At 40.1% G+C, this 18,879-nt stretch overlaps 2 protein-coding genes across 3 annotated transcripts in view; one reads left to right on the forward strand and one right to left on the reverse strand.

Annotated features, from left to right (window-relative positions):
• Positions 1 to 5,980, forward strand: part of MYO1D (myosin ID) — a 62,846-nt gene extending 56,866 nt beyond the window's left edge. Inside the window, exons 21-22 of the mRNA XM_075177356.1 lie at positions 1,317 to 1,474; positions 5,046 to 5,980. Coding sequence (XP_075033457.1) covers positions 1,317 to 1,474; positions 5,046 to 5,202 — 315 coding nt within the window. The 3' untranslated portion in view covers positions 5,203 to 5,980. The remainder of the gene's footprint in view (positions 1 to 1,316; positions 1,475 to 5,045) is intronic.
• Positions 5,981 to 6,399: 419 nt separating this feature from the next.
• CDK5R1 (cyclin dependent kinase 5 regulatory subunit 1) lies at positions 6,400 to 17,248 on the reverse strand. 2 transcript variants are annotated; one of them, XM_075177358.1, is made up of 3 exons: positions 16,679 to 17,248; positions 13,045 to 13,119; positions 6,400 to 12,245 (listed from the first exon to the last, which is right to left on the reverse strand). In XM_075177358.1, exon 3 carries the CDS (start codon positions 12,135 to 12,137, stop codon positions 11,262 to 11,264), a length of 876 nt encoding a protein of 291 aa, XP_075033459.1. In that variant the 5' UTR covers positions 12,138 to 12,245; positions 13,045 to 13,119; positions 16,679 to 17,248; the 3' UTR covers positions 6,400 to 11,261. The 2 variants fall into 2 exon arrangements, with proteins under 2 accessions (XP_075033459.1, XP_075033458.1); XM_075177357.1 differs by lacking the exon at positions 13,045 to 13,119.
• Between the last annotated feature and the right edge of the window lie 1,631 nt (positions 17,249 to 18,879).

An 18,879-nucleotide genomic window follows, 5' to 3' on the forward strand; every position in this document is an offset into this window, starting at 1 on the left:
TGGGTAGCTGATAGATGCACTGTAAAAACTGTGCAGTGAGCAGACATGACACATAAACCATTACTCACAATCACAGCCAAATCCAAACCCTAATTTGGATATTAAATTTAACCTGGAATATTTGGCAAACTATTATCTTGCTTAAAGCTTATAGGATTTATTTGAATCCTGGATTAGGTGTATTCCCAATTACATTATTTTACTTACGATAAGGAGAGGTATGAAGCAATTATACATGCCACTTATAATTATTTAACTGCAACCAATTAAAGCGGTTACTGCTATAAATATTCTAACAGCAGCTCTTCAGCTTAATGTCCTCACCGCTGGAGCGCTCTTGTGTAACAGGGGAGGAGCATCTTCTTGTCACTCTCATTTGTCACCACGGCAGCAATTCAGCTAATAGGAATTCTGCATTAGTCTAGCTGGAAAAGTGTCTCATTCATTGGTTGGTATGTGACGCCACCCTAAGTTAATGATTACTTTAGGGATTTATGTTACTCAGCCTTGTGTTGGCCAGTATCAGGATATTTGGCTCGTTAAAGGGCATGGTCATATTCCTTAATCCTAACTGAAAGAAACCTATACAATAGACATTAGTATATTAATAATAAGCTAGATCTGAGCCACCAGTGATAACTAGTACAGGTGTAGCCAGATAAGCAATGTATCAAGTAACTGGTACAATGAGTACTAACTGATTTAACTATATTGATTTATTTTTAGTTTCAGCAACTACCAGACATATAGTAGGTTGCTGCTCAGTGGTGTGAAGCGGTCAGGGCGAGCTAGGATGAAGGCCTTGTATTTTTATAGCTGTCGCAGGGGAGTCGCTAAAATAAAACATTTTGTTGCGCCTGCCTTCAGTCTTATTGACAAATGCATAGGGCTACTTTTCCTGCCCTGTATGCTGCGATACATTACATAGCTAGGAAGTTGAAAAAGACACCGGGCCATCTAGTTTCACCGAGTCACAATTCCTGATTATAAATTAGTGATACTTAGACTATAGACATTCTACATGTTCATTTTTTATTTATTTTGTACAATTTCCCTACCCACAATCAAACTACACTCACTATTCTGCATGACCGCTTCCTAATTACCTGCATTGTGCTCTGCATGTCCAAACTGTTCGGTCTCACTGACATATATATTTGGTCAAGGGTTCTGGAATGGAATCGGATTGTTCCTGTTGATACAGTTGAGTCTGAGAAGGGCCTGACATACAATAGTTCCAGTCAGGGCTGTTGCTGGTTATCTAACAGGTGTCTGTCCTAAATGACAATGTTTTTGTTTTCTTTTTGTTCCATAAGGTAACTGGCATCAGTGTGACTGATGGGAAGGACCAGCTCGTGGTCTTTCACACAAAGGACCGCAAAGACCTTATTGTTTGCCTGCGGTTTGCTGGGCAGCCCCCACAAGTGAGTCGTGTGGGAGAACTGGTGGGAGTCTTAGCCAACCACTTTAAGAGGTGAGTGTACCCTAGTAGACTAGTAGCTATATCTATCTCTCTGCATATTTCATACTCTATTTTTAATCTGAGTTTTTGCAGGATTTCTCTTCATGAGCTCTTACATTCTAAGCATATCCCCAATGAGGGTAAAGGATTAGCAGTCCGCTCATGCGGTGTTAACCAACGTTTGAATCCATCTCAGCAGGGTACAGTTTTATCCAGAGTGGTTTTAAAGGAGAAATCCACTTTCAGACAAGTCATTGCTGTGTTAGAGCAGCTGTCAGTTCCTCCTAGTAGCACCCTGTATCCTATTAGCTGTCATCTGTGCACTGTGATTGCCTTCGTAATATCAAATTTACAGACAAAAAAAATCTTTCGGCATAAAGCTAATAATTTGCACATATTATCAGTGAGGATTTCTTCTCTGTCATTTTTTTCATTTCTCTGCTTTCATCCTGAACTCCCCCTCACCCCCCTTAAAGCCGCTAGAGGGAAGTACCATGAGTGACAAGTACAGCCGGAGGGGGGAGTCCCCTGGGTCCCCCTGTCACTTGAATACATCCATACTTTGCCTTCAGCTGTTGTCACTAGCTCCTTGTGTTACCATCCCACTTCCTCTCCATTTTATTAACAGGGTCCCTCACCTTCTGAGGTATGCGTCCACCTTTACCCCATCCTAATCCTGCACTCCCCCCAATAATATATATAATAGACCAAGCACTGCATGTGTCATATTATTGTGCGTTCCTTACAAGGAGAATTCCCTGGCAATTTCTGTGCCCCTTCCTCCATTCACTTTTACACTGTTCCTTAGTCTTCAACAATGAGGTGTTACATCTGGGGGGCTGAATTATTTCCATGGCAACAGCATCAGTATCTGAATAGATCTGTGAGGAGGATGGAGGGCTTAATGAGCTACATTAAAGAAAAACCCTGGTCAGCACCAGGCAGCCATCCAAGCTCTTTTTAGCTGTCAACTCCCCCCACCCCCACCCCCCGTTCGCTCCTCCACACCCCTCCTTTTGCCTTTCTTTCATCCTGAGCCGCCTCCTTCCTCCTCTCACTTTCTCTCCTCTGCAATTGACCAGGCAGTTTCACTGGGGGCGCTCAGGAAGGAATGTCCCAGAATTCTGATAGGAATTGTAGCTGTTATTCCAGGTTCTCCGCTCTTTGTGCCGGGCAGGCCACTAACATAGGATTCTGTGCAGTATTTGTCCATGTAGATCCCTTTCTGACTTATTCTACCATGAGTAAAGATTAGAGATTTGGCCATGGTGTACAGTTATTTATTTGAATTGCTTACCAAGTCTGTAAATAGGAAAGGTATAGTATAATGTGTAAGCCTGTGTAGCAAATATCATGAAACAAAATAAAGCATCCAAATTATTTTCAGTGAACAAAGCACTTTGTTGTACATTATCTATATAATCAGCTTTCCTAAAACACTGCCAATTATAATGTCCATTAAACATAAAATCAACTTTTAATCTGTGTTTAGATTTGTTAAAACAAACCTATTTAAGAACTGTGCCACCCTGATTTCAGCTTAACCACTAGGCAGCTGGGTCTGCTTTATAGGTTCAGCACAGAGGATTTATCACATGTCCATAAGGCAGCCATGTTAACTCTTGGGGGTATATTTACTAAACTGCGGGTTTAAAAAAGTGGAGATGTTGCCTATAGCAACCAGATTCCAACTGTCATTTTGTAGAATGTACTAAATAAATGATAACTAGATTCTGATTGGTTGCTATAGGCAACATCTCCATTTTTTTCAAATCTCGAATCTGCAGTTTGGTAAATATACCCCTTGGTGTGGACAGAACATAGTGTATGTGGGCTGTTTCTGGATGTAATTTTAGTTATTTCTGCAGATCATACAACTGGGAGAGTTCCAAATTCTGGGTATGTCTCCCGAAATCCCGGGAGAGCCGACTATTCTCCCGCATCTGCCCACTTCACTAAATTAGGGCTGGCATGTACGGGCAATTTGCGCATTTTTGGCCCCGCCCCCAGTGATGCAATGCTTGTTTGGGGTCTTTTTACCACTGTAAAAAAATCCAAAACAGGCATTATGTCACTGGGGCGGAGCCAAAATGATGCGATTTGCAAAGCCACGCCCCCTCCACCCATACACCCCTCGTGCCCTCCAGGAACTAACATAAGGTTGGCAAGTATGCTGTGGATTGGCTTAAATGCGAGTCTGAGACAGTGGTGAAAGTGATTAACCTGTTACACATTCTTACCAGCCTTGATTGTATGTGACACAGGTCATTATAAATGGTAATGAAAGTAATCACATTGTATTTCCTTGTGAGCCTCTGAAATTATGCTTCTTTCTTCTAAAGTTGTTGTGCAGGATATATCTGCTGCTGGATCAGTCTACACTTCTAGTGCAGTAATAGGATGTTGCACAGACTGTCAAAATTTCCGTTGTGTCATAGCCGTGTGTGTCATTAGTCAGTAGAATAGAACCTGTAAGTAACAGTATGTAGGTCACAGAGCGTGAAGTCAACCAGGGTGTATTAATAGCAAACGTTGTTCAATCCCTTTTTCCTAATTGCAGATGGAACAAGTAGCATGATTAGTGAAGTTCATGTAACTGCTTATTAGCATCACAAACAGTCTAGGCAGCCATTTTGTGGGGCGGACCAACTCTCATGTAAATGTAACCCTTCCATTCACAAAGAACATGACTGAGGCACGAGGCACTTCCTCAGTGATGTCACTTGTTCCTAGTGAATTGATAGGCTAAATATTCCCACAAAATGACTGTCTCCGCTGAGTTTTGGGAGACTGGTACACGAATACTCTCATAAGAAGGTATGTTGGAAGAAAATTTCAGCTTGGATCATTAATTATACATATCTATGTAATTACATATTCTGAGTGTCAAAAAAACAACGTATACTTGTCTAGCATTTCTATTATCACTGATGAGGCACCTCAGTGCTCTGCAGGGTCAGAACGTGTAGAAAACAGTATACATTAAAAAAAAGCACATAAAAGGTAGACAAATTAAATGCAGCTGTGAAAACAAAGGGCAGGGAGGGCCCTGCTTGCCAAGAGAGCTTGCAATCTAGTGGGACAAAGGCAGAACTGAGATAAGAGGAGCAAGTGTGGCTTAGAGTAGAGATTGGGACAGTAGCCAGGTGTACCAGTCTGAGTGTTATAGGTGGAAGTAGGAGAAGTAGACAGGAGTGAAAGATGGTTATCAGAGAGGAGGTGCAGGTCTGAGGTGACTCTAAGAGTGCATGAGGGAGAGTATTTTGAGATGAATGAAGGGGTGGTGTTATTGAGGGAGAGTCATTTGAATTGGCTTCTAGAATATGAGGAGCTAGTGTAAAAAATTGCAGATGTAATGTCAATAAGAAAGAAGCTCAGTCTTGCCTTAATTTATAATGTGTGTGTATATAAGAGCATATTGCATTTTATATACAAGTTTACATTTGGATCAGTGAGGAATTTTATAGAATAATTGTATTATATATAATAGCAGGAACACGGCTATTTCTGCATGAATATAGAGCAGTGGGAGGTGTTATGCATTAAGTATCACATTAAATGTCTAATTCTTATGTCCTGACAGTGAGAAGAGAGGCTTCCAGGTCACAGTGTCGCACCCAGTCCAGTGTAGCCAGCACGGCAAGTCCTGCTCCGTTGCTGTGGAAACCAAGATCAACCAATCACAGCCTCACTTCAACAAAAGCCGGAACGGATTCGTATTGAGTGTGCCAGGAAATTAACTTGTACGTGTCTTAACCATACAGTGATACTGAGTACCTCAGCACTATGCCTTAAGATGCCAACCAAATACCCAGGTTTACTTTGCAGGGACCGGTTCCCCAAAATTCTCTTCAGCCCTTGAGGGGGTTACATTTAAATTGTACAACTCTGCTGCACAATTATAACCTAGGCCCTGAAGCCTCTTACTGCCTTTTAGAATTATCTATATAATTGTGTATTGACGATTTTACGGGATATAGTTCTTGACTATAATAAAAAAAAAAAAAAAAAAAAAAGATTATATATAATTGTATAGATTGTAGCTAAATCAGCTGTACATTTGCATTGTGTGTCTTTTTGAGTCAGTAAGTTGTATAAATGGATGGCACTACCATTGCTGAGCAATAGTACAAAGTTTCGGTCTCTGGAAACCGCAGGTATAACGTTTTTATGGTTGTCACATCTAGATAGTACTCATTGGTTTCATGTTTTACTGAATTAGAAATTATTTTAAGAACGGAATGTTATGACAGTGTTTTTGTTATCTAAGTAAACACTTAACTGATTATTTATTCCATTATGATTTGCTTGCCATGTTTATAGTATTCAATTTTCATTATTTGATCTTTGGATGGTACTGTAGAATTGGTATCCTTGCTTTGTCAATGCAAAATGAAGTATCAACCTGCATGGCATCTCCCATTATATGTAAATACTTACAGACTTGGGGTTCTCTGTGCAAAATGATTTACAAACCGCTTTTATTGATGATTTAAATTAAAAATAAATTGAAAACTACTGAGTAGAAGATGGATTTTTTTTTTAATTGATTTAATTTTTAAACCAAGTGTTTATTAACGGTCACATAGGGTATGAAGATGGAATCTTTTATTATGCTAATTACTACTGACGGTTAGCTATTGGCTGAGCTGCACCATCATTCGTGATAATGCTGCCAATGAATTTAGTAGGGACCAGTGGCCTAGTGAATTGGTTGAACACTTTCTTTCTGCCTCCAATAACGTCTCTAGTTTCTGGTGAATTGATAGGCTGCATGCTTATTGGTTCAGCCAAGAAAGTGTCTGCTTCAGTTGGTGGTTGTGTTTTAAATCAATATATCTTTTTGTTTTCCTTTTTAAATGAAGCTCTAATAATTGTAAGGTAAGTTTGTGCATATGAGGAACACGGTAACACCACCTCCAAAAACAACACGCATGTGACACACAGTGAGTCTTTATTTCATCCTCACAGTACAAAATTAAATAAAAACACAGTTAGACACGAGCTGGCGGTTGGTACCGCCACTGGCATTAGTGTCGCTCACAAACTACACGACGACTTCATGTAAACCGGAAGATGCTAAGTACAATAACCTGACTCCCACACACATGTACTCTCATGTTCATGCCCAAATACTTGTACAGGAACATGCGTACCCTGTGTACATGTGTGGGCTACGAGATGTCATGCACTCAGCCACACAAATACATATTTATATACATGTACGTATATTATACAGGCAGATTACAGGTAACATGCCGGGTCACGCAGTCTGATCACAAAAAAAACGTGTTTACTGTCAGACCCGCTCGTCACCATGTAATAGTCACATACAGCAGTAATTACACTTTTTGACATTTAGCAAAATGCATTAAGTGGACCCATCGCCAAGACAAAGTTGAGGCTGAAGTACTTGTCATGTGACTGCATGAGGTGCAGCCATTGCTTTCAGTAGCTTCTAGCGAATGCGTTCTCATGAATATCACACCAATAGAATAGCCACCTCCACTGTACACAGGACCGGTGCCAGGAACACAGAAGCCGCTTGAACAATTCTGAGTGTTTTCTGTGTGTTATAAAATTGGGGCAGATCCTACTAAATGATGGTGCAGAATATAAATAGTTTGAGAATCCAGGGATCACATTAAACATTAGCGCTCTTTAATCCACTCCACCTTAGAAAAGCACAGACCTAGACAATGCATTTTGCATTTTTGTAAATGTAAAAAGTATTTATTTGAGGACTAAAGGCAGGAGTCCAGACATTACAGCTAAGGCCCTAGTACTGGAGTTATAGTGTTTGGGGTGAGAATTTTGGATCAAGCAGTTCAAAATTATTGTATAATAAGTAGATGCCTAGAATTTTAAAATGGGACCAAAAGTGAAAAACATATTTTGTATATGTTGTAGAAGAGGATGAAATGGATTGGTCGTACATTTTATACATTATTTTCTTATTAAGCAGAGCTGTCCTGACATTTAAGAAATCTGTTCACTACATGCTGCTATATTTGTGTGAAACAACTCACAATATCTCTTGTCCACAAGGAAGGTATTAATCAGAATGCAGCCTAGTCATTCAGTAGGAAGCAGTAAGGTTGGTTTTCTGAACCGATAAGCGGCATTGTCGCTGCTTTAGACATTAGTTAGCATTCTTGTTATTTTGTTTGCTGTCTCCTTATAGCTGCCAGCAAACCAGCTACTATAATCTCTCAAAGGTTTAGATGGTAGAACTGATAGTCAGTATAAAATACCTATGTATCACCTTTTACATGTAGGGACAGATGTCCCATACATGGAGTTTCAAGTGAAACTAAACCCAAAAAAATGATCATGAAAACATTTTTAAAGTAATGCAGCATTTGTTATTTCTCATGTAACTCACAACCGAAGTTTAGCAGACCAGAAGTCTGCTAAATATGAATTCACTAGGAACCAATGCCTCAATGTCGGTAGTTTCCAGTGAAATTTAGTACCACGGTAACTTGTACACGCTGCTTGGGTTAAGTTAGTTAAGATGTGCAACAGCAGCAGCCTATGTATTTTATATGTGTCCAATTTTACATTCCTGACCCCCCAAACACAACTCTGCTTTAGTGCCTTTGGCTAATAATCACTGGATACCTGTATAATAAATAGCACCGCCACATACCAAAATTGTTAAGCAACTCTTGCAAAATGTCAACATAAGCCGGCTAATGTTGACATTAATCACAGGTTTCAATTAGGGTAAAATGGAGATGCACTTTCCATGTGTCCTCTATGAAAAGATAAGTATAATTACTCTATCTTACAGGACAAAGAAGATATAACCCAAGTCTACATCTTGATCAGAAATCTACATCCTAAATACAAAATAACATCTGAAATTAAAAGTTACAATAACTTTAATCTAACACTGCACATGTAACATAGAAAGGGGGGAGGGGGTTGCGTTCTTGTTTTCTAATCTGCAACAGTATGGGGGGAAAAAGGAGTTAATGGCACATCTTATTGTAAAGATCGGTATTCTACAACAGACACCCCTTAAATTACTGACATATGCTGTCTTCCATATCATTCAGGGTCAAGGCAGGTATATGCAACTCTAGTTAGAACTGTCCACCATAATGATATACCGCTTTCAACGAATGTGCAAAAATGGCTGACAATACTGGTTCTTTAGCGCAAAACACATGCATGTCACCAAATCCTGTATGGATTAGCAATTTTAGCATCCCAGTAATAGGTAATCTGAATCAGAACCCTCAGCCAGCTACTGTTCAGTAAGGGCGGTCTGTTTGCCTTTCCACCAAACTATTCTTATTTGATTGGTCCTTGGCTTATTTTCCAGTTATAATAATCCATATTTTAGGGATATTGTAGTCTTAGTATAACATCTTGGCTCAGTTATTTATACTAACTCAGGTGTTGACAGACCGGGAGATACTTAAAGTGTACCGGTCACCTATGGCTAGAGGAGGAAGTCATTTTGTGGGCTTGTAGTCTCAGAAGTCACTAGGAACCAATGCCTCAATAATGTCAGTAGTTTCCAGTGAAATGTAAGGTTACATATTGGTTCAGACCACAAAATGGCTGCCTACATTGTGTGTAGGTGACTGGTATACTTTAAGGTAAGAGTCCAGAAGGGTTATTCTGAGAATGTACCCTCTGACATATCATAACTGCCAACTTGAGCTATTTCACAGTGATACACTTCTAGTCCAGGAGATATATATATATATATATATATATTTAAACTAAAATGACCCATACTGGTCATTTAATTCACATTTCAGGGATTTAAAGCACTTCAGCGACTTCATTATAACTTCTGTTCACAATGATTCAAGCGAGCGTAAGTTAGCCTGTCTGAATTTTTGAGCTCGTCATGATAGGTACGGGGGTTATGTCATATTGAACCACAGCCCATGTGCCACCATCCAGCCCAAGCACACCTGTCCTCTACGTACTATGGTAGCCGCCATATTGTGGACTGAACCAATATTCATAAGATTGCAGCCTATCAATTCACTACAAACTAGAGACATCACTGAGGCAACTAATAGCCAATTATTCCATGAGGCACTAGTTCTGTGAATGAATGGCCTGCATTCTCAATAAAATTGGTTCAAATAGGGATATCCTTAAAGCACATAATTGTCTGCATGCAGTATAAGCAGCCATTTAAGGGGCTAAATCCATTTTCTTCCAAATGCAGCCTATGGATTCACTGGAACACTATTCTTTACCAAATTCCTCAGTGAGGTCATTAGTTCCTAACAAATTGACAGGCTGAGTATTTATAATGTATTTTACCAGGAAGAAATATATTGACAGTAACCTCTCGTTTTCAAGTATATCCTAATATTGGTTCAGCCGATAAAATGGTTGCTTCCGCGGTCTACAGGTGACAGATGCAGTAATTTTCTAACAAATCCTTGGGGTCAGAAGTTTGTAGCGGTGTTCTTGGATGGACAGAGATGGGTTAACTAGTGTCTAGTTATTCAGATATAGTATCAAGCCTTATTTTTTTTACTATGCAAATGCTTTGTTTCATATGCTTCATGTGAAATCATTTAAGCAAATTGCATTGAAGCCACAGGCTAACATCCCATGCGGTTATTGAATAAGTATCCTTTATATACACAGAGTTATAGGTCAACAGCAGCTGCTAAGCCACCTATCACCACCATCTCTTTTTTATATTGTTCCACACCCTGGGAACACCTTGGAGTACAACATAAAGAGGAATGGAGTTTGTGTTTTGCTGCACTCATTAGGAATCTTAAATTTACCCGTTTTTGCCCTGTCTAAGTAGAGAAATGTCGCCTGGCTCATAGATTTCTCTAGTGACTGATTTGTGTTGGTGAAGGTTAATAAGAGACTCCTCTAGTTTTCCTTTCCACTAACATCCCGCGTTAATGGATTGCTGACATGACTAAAGTGAACCTGTCTCCCCCGCATAAAAATAGATCATGGGCTTTACATCATAAAATAAAAATTTGCCTAGATGATGATGTGTTAACAAGACAAAGGAGCTTTTGTAGTTACAAGTTCATTCATCAACCCAAAACCATAGTTAGGCAGGGGCAGGTGCACTCTGATAACGGTCAAAGTATTGGCATTAAGAGGAAGGCTTCAGGTTTGGAATTGAATGGATAAATGCTAACCTGTTTTAAAATGTTGAAAAGGGTTGACATTTCCATCTGTGACCCAAGTACTTTATAGCTGGTCAGAAAACGGTGCTAATCCTTCCATGGCACTGTCAGTAAACTAGTTAATCTGGAGGGTTTTTTTGGCCAGTGAGGGGTTAATGAGGTTTCACACTTAAAATCAGGTTCATTAAAGGTGGTTCAGCAAGATGCGTGTAGACATGAGAACAACAGTAAATCTGGTGGATTATCAAGGTAAGAACAATTTTTTTTCTGAGACAGTATCATCCTTTATATCCCACCAGACCTCTCTAAACAACAGTTCTAAACACACTTTTCTGTCAGCGTTCTGTAGTGCATTGTGACAGTGACAGAATTACAGAACATTGCTTCGTGTAAACGTATTCATGTTTGAGACCTGTCAAATGCTACAACCTATTTTCTAGTAAAGTACTGAAGAGTATCGTATTGGAAATCCAAACAGTATTTTCAGTTCTAAAATTCTGCTGAGGACCACCATTTGCTTGCCAAATACCAGCTCAGAATAGCCCTGTACCATCTTTACAACCAAAAGCCAATACAAGAAACGTCTTCTTTACTAGACTCCAACAAAGCATGCTATCATCTTCACAATTAATTCTCCCATGCCCAACAGACCAAGCCGTTTACCGGTCCAAAGCTATCATAAGTCGTTTTTTGTCCTCGTGTCCACCCTCAGCTTTAAGATCGGCAAATATCTGAGTGAAATACTGGGGGTCAGCGTTGATGCGCAGCATCTTTGGGCTCATTAATCCAATGACAGAGAGGCAACGGTCCCAAAAGTCCTCCTTTGAGCTCTCTACAAGGAAGGGCTTCAATGGATAGGAAATCTCATTGCCCATGTAGGAGTATGACAAATATACACATGTTAACAAGGATGCCTGTAGTTCCTGCTCACTGGCCAGCTCTGAAGAGATGACATCCCGGCAGAGCATGTAGAGAAACACCACATTGGCCGGGGTGATGAACCCTTGGTCCTGCCATCCTTGAAGAAGGAGAGACCGGTCTACACTTCTAAGCCATAACACAGGGTCTGTAGGAGAAAGATGCTTCAACTTGTAACACCTTCGACAAAGGAACTCTCCTAAACATTTCAGCAGCTCGCTGGTAGATGCCTGCACCACCACGCGTTTCGGAGAGGAGTGCACTTGCTGTTCTTGACCTGTCTTATTGACAGAAGACACAGGGTCCTTAGCAAGAGTATCTTGTGAGTCCTGTGTGAAGCTCGATAGATTAGCACAGGATAGAGACTTCTTCAGGTTCTCACTGTTGAGATGTGTAACATTGTTCTGGTAACCGCTGTTGGTTTGACTCTTTTTGGGCTGTCTCTTTTTAGAAGAGACGGCCACAAGTCTCTTCCAGGGCAAGATGAATGAATGTCTCTTCAGGGATTTTCCATTCTTGCTGTTCTGGACGGCAGTGTAATGGGCCACACTGGATGAGCTTCCTTCAAACAGACCCGCCTTGCGGTAGCTCGGGGATAAGGAGAGGACAGTCCCCATGATTAGGCAGAATCTGGTGTTGGAGCTTTACCAGTAAGACAGAGCCTCTCAATAGGCAAGTCAAATGTCAGACATCATTTCATGTCTTTTCAACTGAAACTCGGGAGCCTGTAGAAGAAAATAAACAGAAGATGCTTAGTTCTAACCACTCGTACAAAATATCGATAACCAAAAATCACCAAACAAATTGCTATTCTCCATTTCCAATTTTTTAATACACAAATACAACTCTTCTTAGCTTTCCAGCACAAAGCAAAAAAAAAAAACAACATATTGTCCTAAGGGCAGCAGAGGATGAGGAAGAGGTTGTTCCTCTTCATAGCACGCAAATCAACCTTATTTACTTTCATCAGCAGAGGAAAAATAATGTAAAAAATCAGAAAACATGCCAGATTAAATCAAACGGGATAATGTGAAGTTAACTGAGTGGCAGAAAGTGCATTATCTGAAAACATTATGACGTGAGAGAGATAGGCCACTATATCCTATTACGAAAGGTGAAGCTACAGAATTTTCTGCATGAAATAGGAGTAGATAGAAGATGTGTGTAGGACTAACTGCATCAAATATTCTTTATGTCAACAATAAAAATTATACGCAGCCCTGTACAAACCAGTCGTGTTGTGTCCGCAGGTGCTTGTCTGACTGGGAAGGGATTAAGCAACTACTGAACTGCCTAGTTTACGTTTACAGCACATTATTGCCATGCAGGGGGGGGCAAGCACTTAAAGCTTTGGAGGGCCGCCAGTAGGACAACCCCGCACTAACGTAAGTCGCAGGCTTCCGAGTGGCTTTATACTCGTCGTGCAGCCACTGAAATATTTGCTTATATCATTTTTGTGTCTATATTGTGTGTTATGTTATAGGTTACTTTTCCAGTATGTGTGTATTTACATGAGAATCTCACCTCTTTATTCATTGTCTGTGTCTAACAGTCTGAATCGTGTGTCTGTCTGTCTGTCAATAACGCCTAAATATCTATCTTGGGAAAGAAAACAACAATGACTCAGTTGCAAATTACCATTGTCAGCATTGTCCCATATACAGGTTTGTAATCCGGCTGCTTCTGACCTGGGTGCAGCTGATGGTTTCATATTTATAGCTGCCAGAGGTTGGATGGAAACTGACAATTCACTTCTGCATAAATAATTATAATCACCCCTCACCCCCTGAATCAGCTAGGGAAAACCCTGCTCGTAACACAATACATGTGATTGCTCTTTATATAGACTGGGAGATTACTTTTCTGGATAATTATTAAAGATAATTAACATTAATAAACGGTTTTATAACATTTGTATAATCTAATGCCAGTAGAGAGGGGGGGGGGGGGTTAACTAACTACCATTGCACAATGATGCATACAAAAGCAATCACTTGTGATGAATGGGAGGGATACATAGACAGTGGGGAGTTTTGCCCTGAAGAGAGCAACACATAATTGAAATGCATTTCCAGTCATGTGCCAGGGGGGGTTAGGTGACAAACCCTTTTAAAACATTACAAGGAAGCTTCCCACCACCACCTCTGTCCATTACCTCACACATTGGGACCACAGCAGGAAACACTATTTTCTGAGCCCCGGAAAGGTGGAGACATTGGGGAAAAAGAGCAACACCTGATAGGACAGGCACATTGATCCAATCAGGTGCCCACTATAGGTGTACACTACCCAATAACAACTATTATTATTACTGTAAATGGAACGCTGGAGCTCAGAAAATGGTGCCCTCGTAAGATGTCTATGATGGGTCCCTCACTGGCTTTTGATTTTGAGGGCGTTTTAAAATACTGCAATGTTTTGAGAGAGAGAGAGTGTGTGTGTGTGTGTGTGTGTGTGTGTGTGTGTATGTGTGTGTGTCAGTCAACACACATTGCACTTGACCGTGGTACAGCATTGTTTTAAACAGTTTGTTTGAGCAGGTAAACTGTCTATTCATTGTGAACTCTATGGAAACATTATGTATACAGTAAAGTAACATATTGACTTGAGTGAAAAGGAGGCATATTGTCATGTCTCCCTTATCTGAGAAAACATATACACAGTCCTGTATACTAAAGGTCCGGAGTTTTGTATCTTTTTCCATTACTCAGAAATGAACCACTACACTCAACTCTTGCAGTAATATACAACAAAAAAACCACTGTACAACATTTATGACAGTAAAATAAATACTGTGGGTAATTTAGTGGTGTAAAATGCTGTCAAGGGTAGGGTAAAATAAGGGAAACGGCCCAATCAAAAAGTATTAGAGAATGAGGAGACTGGGGGGGGGGCTGGAGCTCCACACTGTATATTCTACATTTTCTATGGATGTGTAGGCAGCTACGGCTACATTACCAGCTAGCTCTTGTTTACATAATCAGGCTTTTGAATGTTAAGTAAACTACATGTTGTTAGTGAAGTAAACAGAGACATTAATTGCTGCTGGTGTGTATCAAAGAGACCCAATAAACGGACAGAACTACCATCCATAGCTACAGTGATCTGCAATGCCGAGTATTGTATATAAAGACCGTTAAAATCAATACTCCCCAAAACAAAACAAAAAAAATTGTTTAGGGTAGAATTAAGATAAAATAAACCAAATAATCCTTTCCTGCACTCCAACAATACCCACAAGCCACCATGGCTATGTAATGGTCCAGCAACAGAGACCCTCTCTCCTGACAAGATTTGGCAGACAGCATTGATGGTGATGGCTCTCCTGCGTGAGCTTACCTTATGCAAATAGCAAATGAACAGGGGAAGGTCTTTGACAACCCTCTGTCTGCAAAGGGCCCTCCCAAGCAGGAGAGATGATCTCTTTGACTGAACCATTAAAGGCATCATTGGAATATCCAAATCACAGTGTTGCTGAACCAAAAGTAACATTTCGTATTTTATCCTACTTAATTTCACTTGATACAAGATTTTTAGTTTCTTGTGAAAAAAAATACAAAATGTGTTGTTTTGGCTGGATACAGACATTAAGATAGTTCTGTAAAACAAGAGGGTTCAGGGGGTCAGTTATCCTCTTTCTCCACAAATCTGCCTACCCCTGAAATCCATTCATCATCACTGACCCAGGTGGCCTTATTCTGAGAACAAAGGTCTATGTGCAATTGCACATTCTTGCTGCCTTGGGCCAGTCTGTGTTGTATCCCATCTCCCACCACACTATTGTATTGCTCATTTCTGTATAAAATAAATAAATACAGTTTACACTGCAAACATTACAATATATATAACATAACCATTTTGGAAACCTAAAACAATATAATAAACCCAGCACATAACTGCATATTGTTACAATAGTGGTACAGACTTTCTGTAAGCCCTGCCACCTTTGGAATCTTGCTGTCCTAGGCTATGGTCTTTGTGGCCTTTTCACAGAACTGGGCCTGGTGACACGGAATAAGGTTTTTAGATGTTACTTTGCCGTTAGTATGGCTGCGTGTGTATACATGAGAAATAGACATGAAACAAAGGGAATATTCTGTAAAAAAAACAAACAAACATATGTTGGTGGCGATGTGGGTTTGAAAGAAAGGTGAAAGCAGCAGTGTATGGATCAAAGCAACTATTGTCAGATAGAGGGAATGTCAGTGTGATTTTTATATAGAGCTACATGCCACACAAATGTACTGCAGAGAGTTGTCAGCTGCCACACTAGTCCATAGCCATATTATATCACCTATGGCTCAGCTGTTATGTTGTAGAGAAGATAATGGATAGTGTATGGGTGGAGAGGATAATGGCATGTTAATGAGAAAAAGATCAATATTGATGATATAGTGAGCATATGTTCGGTGGAAGTAGTCGATGTCATGACATTTTTGTTTTATTATAAAGAATAGGCGTTATGTTGATATGAATGGGTTGAGGGGTGCTATTGGTGTAGGGTTATGTAAACATAAATAATTGCTGTGGTTTATAATAGCTTTACAATAAATGTGTTCCATCCATCCCATATTCTCTTTTTATGTATAGTCTTGCATGCCTATATATGTTACCTACAGTTGTTATAGAGAGAGCATAATGATTGTGGTGTTATAGAGGTGTTTCAGATCGAATGACAAAGGGTCCCATTGTCAGGCACATATATGAACCAGGCCTTATTTTTACCCATCTATCATGGTCTGTCCCATGAAAAGAAGTAGGGTGATTCCCTTTGTTAACATAGAACATTATATAGGAATGGATACACATTTGTTACATACATTAGATAAAACATGGAGAGCAATGTGTCACCTTGTTGACTGCCACTGTCCAGTAGATGTAGCCCGAGTTAGATAATTACCAGAAACCAGACTATCCTCATTATGGAGGATTCCTATTGTTCTTCCCTCCCAATAACACGGATGCTATGGTATTTTAAAGTTAATTATATTACAGACATTTAGAGGGAGGAGACCGGGATAATCTGGTACAACGCCCCAAGGAATCACAGGAACGTTCTGGACATGTACAAATGTCAATGAATGGCCACCCCCCCCCCCTAGATACCTTACAATAATGTATTCTGCCTCCCCTCCCCCCAAGATTTCCTAGCACCTACCTCTAGATGTGCCTGGTTCTGTCCAAGGTCCTGTTCTTCATATGTGACGCCAGCAATCAAAATGTCTGCAGGATTTACACTCGGATTACTTGACCTGTTATCGGTAAAATCAGGTTGCAGCCAGAGATCTGTGCCGTCTCTGCATGCAGCAGGCAATCAGCTGCCAGGCAGGTTCCGTTTGCAGGAGCACGTTATGATTGCAGCAGGCTCTAAGCAGAAGTGTTGCCCTTCCAATGGGCTTCGTGGCTCTGAGACCCCAAATTTGCAGTTTCGAGTAACGGGTCCCAGTACAATCCTGCTGTTTGTGACGTGCTCCAGCTGATCTCTGTGACTTCATGCTCTAGCGCACATCTCCCGACCTGAGCAGTTGTCATCAGCTAGGTCCGGTTTGATTGTTGACCATGGACAGAAATCCATCTATACACATACACTGCATGCCTCATATTATTATATAGTGATAGGGAATAATATAGATGGTCATCTTCCCCAGAATGTATGAAGGTGTGTGTGCTGTGAGCATCTGTGCTCCAGTGACAGATTCAGCACAAGGCTCCAGCTCCGCCTACATGACTGCTGTCCCCAGTAAACAGCTGCAGCTGCAAGCACAGCCCACAGCCAGCTTCTCATTCACCCTCTCCCTTCATGTACCGGGTTACAGGGGAAATGTCACCATTCAGAGCTCTTTTTATAGGCAATAATAGATTAATCTGAATATTGGTGCTTGAACCTGCATATCTGTTTTACATGTTAGATCAGGGAAGATGACTAAGAACAGGTTTCAGCCTGTACTTGTAAAGACCACCTTTATGTCCATAAGGGTAGCTCCATTTTAATTACAATATGGAGAAAAAGTGTTGCATCCCATTAAACATTTCTATTTTCTTTAAATATAGGATATAAATCATAACACTACCTTTTCTGTAATTTTAGGAAATGTACTCCAATATTTTCAATGCTCAATTCAATTATAAAAACCCAAAAGAAAACCGCGCAATGTAGTATTGTTTTGCATTGTAGAATGTTGGCTTTGTACATGTGAATTCCTGTATCGGTGGACAATTTTAAATAAGAAAGTTTAAACAAAAATAACCCCAATGTATAAATGGGCCAAGCTTTGCTTTTGAACATCTATTATTAGAATTTTAGCCATACTCTAACTCTAGGTACACACTAGACAGTTTTCGTCCAATAATCGGCTCAATCAGCCGACATACGACCGCTCGTTTAAAAGTCAGGTCAGTGTGTGTAGTGACACGATGGTCGAAAGTCTGCCCAAATGGACAATTGTCGCCTCATTTGCTTGGTCGTACCGTTAAATATTTTCGCTCCAATCGCGTTTCCATTGCGTAGTGTGTATAAACTTCCGACTGAGCCACCACAGGGAGTACGAAATTAGTCATTGCTCCCGACAACATAGCTGTAAAAATTCACTAACGGGACGTCCGCTCTTCCCTTTATCGTCTAAAACAAGGCTAGTGTGTATGCAGTCCATGGACCGAGCAATCGGACCATCGATCGCACGTAAAATCGATCGGCATACAAAGTTGGTGGAAATTTCTGTAGTGTGTACCTACCTTTAGTACCCTTTTCTCTCTTGGTTTTCATCATTGTAAAAAATCCCTACCAAATGGGGATTGTGTCCACAAGTCAGAGGTTTATAATATTAAACCGTAGCCATTGACAGTTCTTATAAGGGCATACCCAAAGTTGATTTTATTAAAGCCAGAGGACTTAGAGAGATCAAATTTGAAGGAACAAGGAAAAAATAAAAAATAAAATACTCATTGGAATTTTGTAAAGAAAAAAAAACAAACAAACATAAAAGTGTCTGTGACTGAAACATGCTGCCCCAGGCAGTAAGTAAGAGTCATGAAAAACAAGACCAGGAAGGAAAAAGTAAAATAAATCAAAATTTCCCCTTTGTAAGCACAGGATGACAATTTTTGTTACAGAACAGGCTTGGCCAGTCTGTATATATGTGTGCTTCTAACAAAGCCAAACACTGGTGAGCATAAAACTAGTCTACAGCACATTAGATATATGTGACTGTCTCTATCACAGAATATCTAGTACTTGACCAACCTTTATATCGCAGATGAAGCTATTCTGCCACTTTAAACCATGAAGTCCAGAATGCTTACAAATTGATAGTAAATGAATCTACATTAAAGCTTAAACTGATCCCAATGCAGTTTGTACAC

Source organism: Mixophyes fleayi, chromosome 6 (assembly GCF_038048845.1).
Source record: "Mixophyes fleayi isolate aMixFle1 chromosome 6, aMixFle1.hap1, whole genome shotgun sequence".
Classification (NCBI taxonomy): Eukaryota; Metazoa; Chordata; class Amphibia; order Anura; family Limnodynastidae; genus Mixophyes; species Mixophyes fleayi.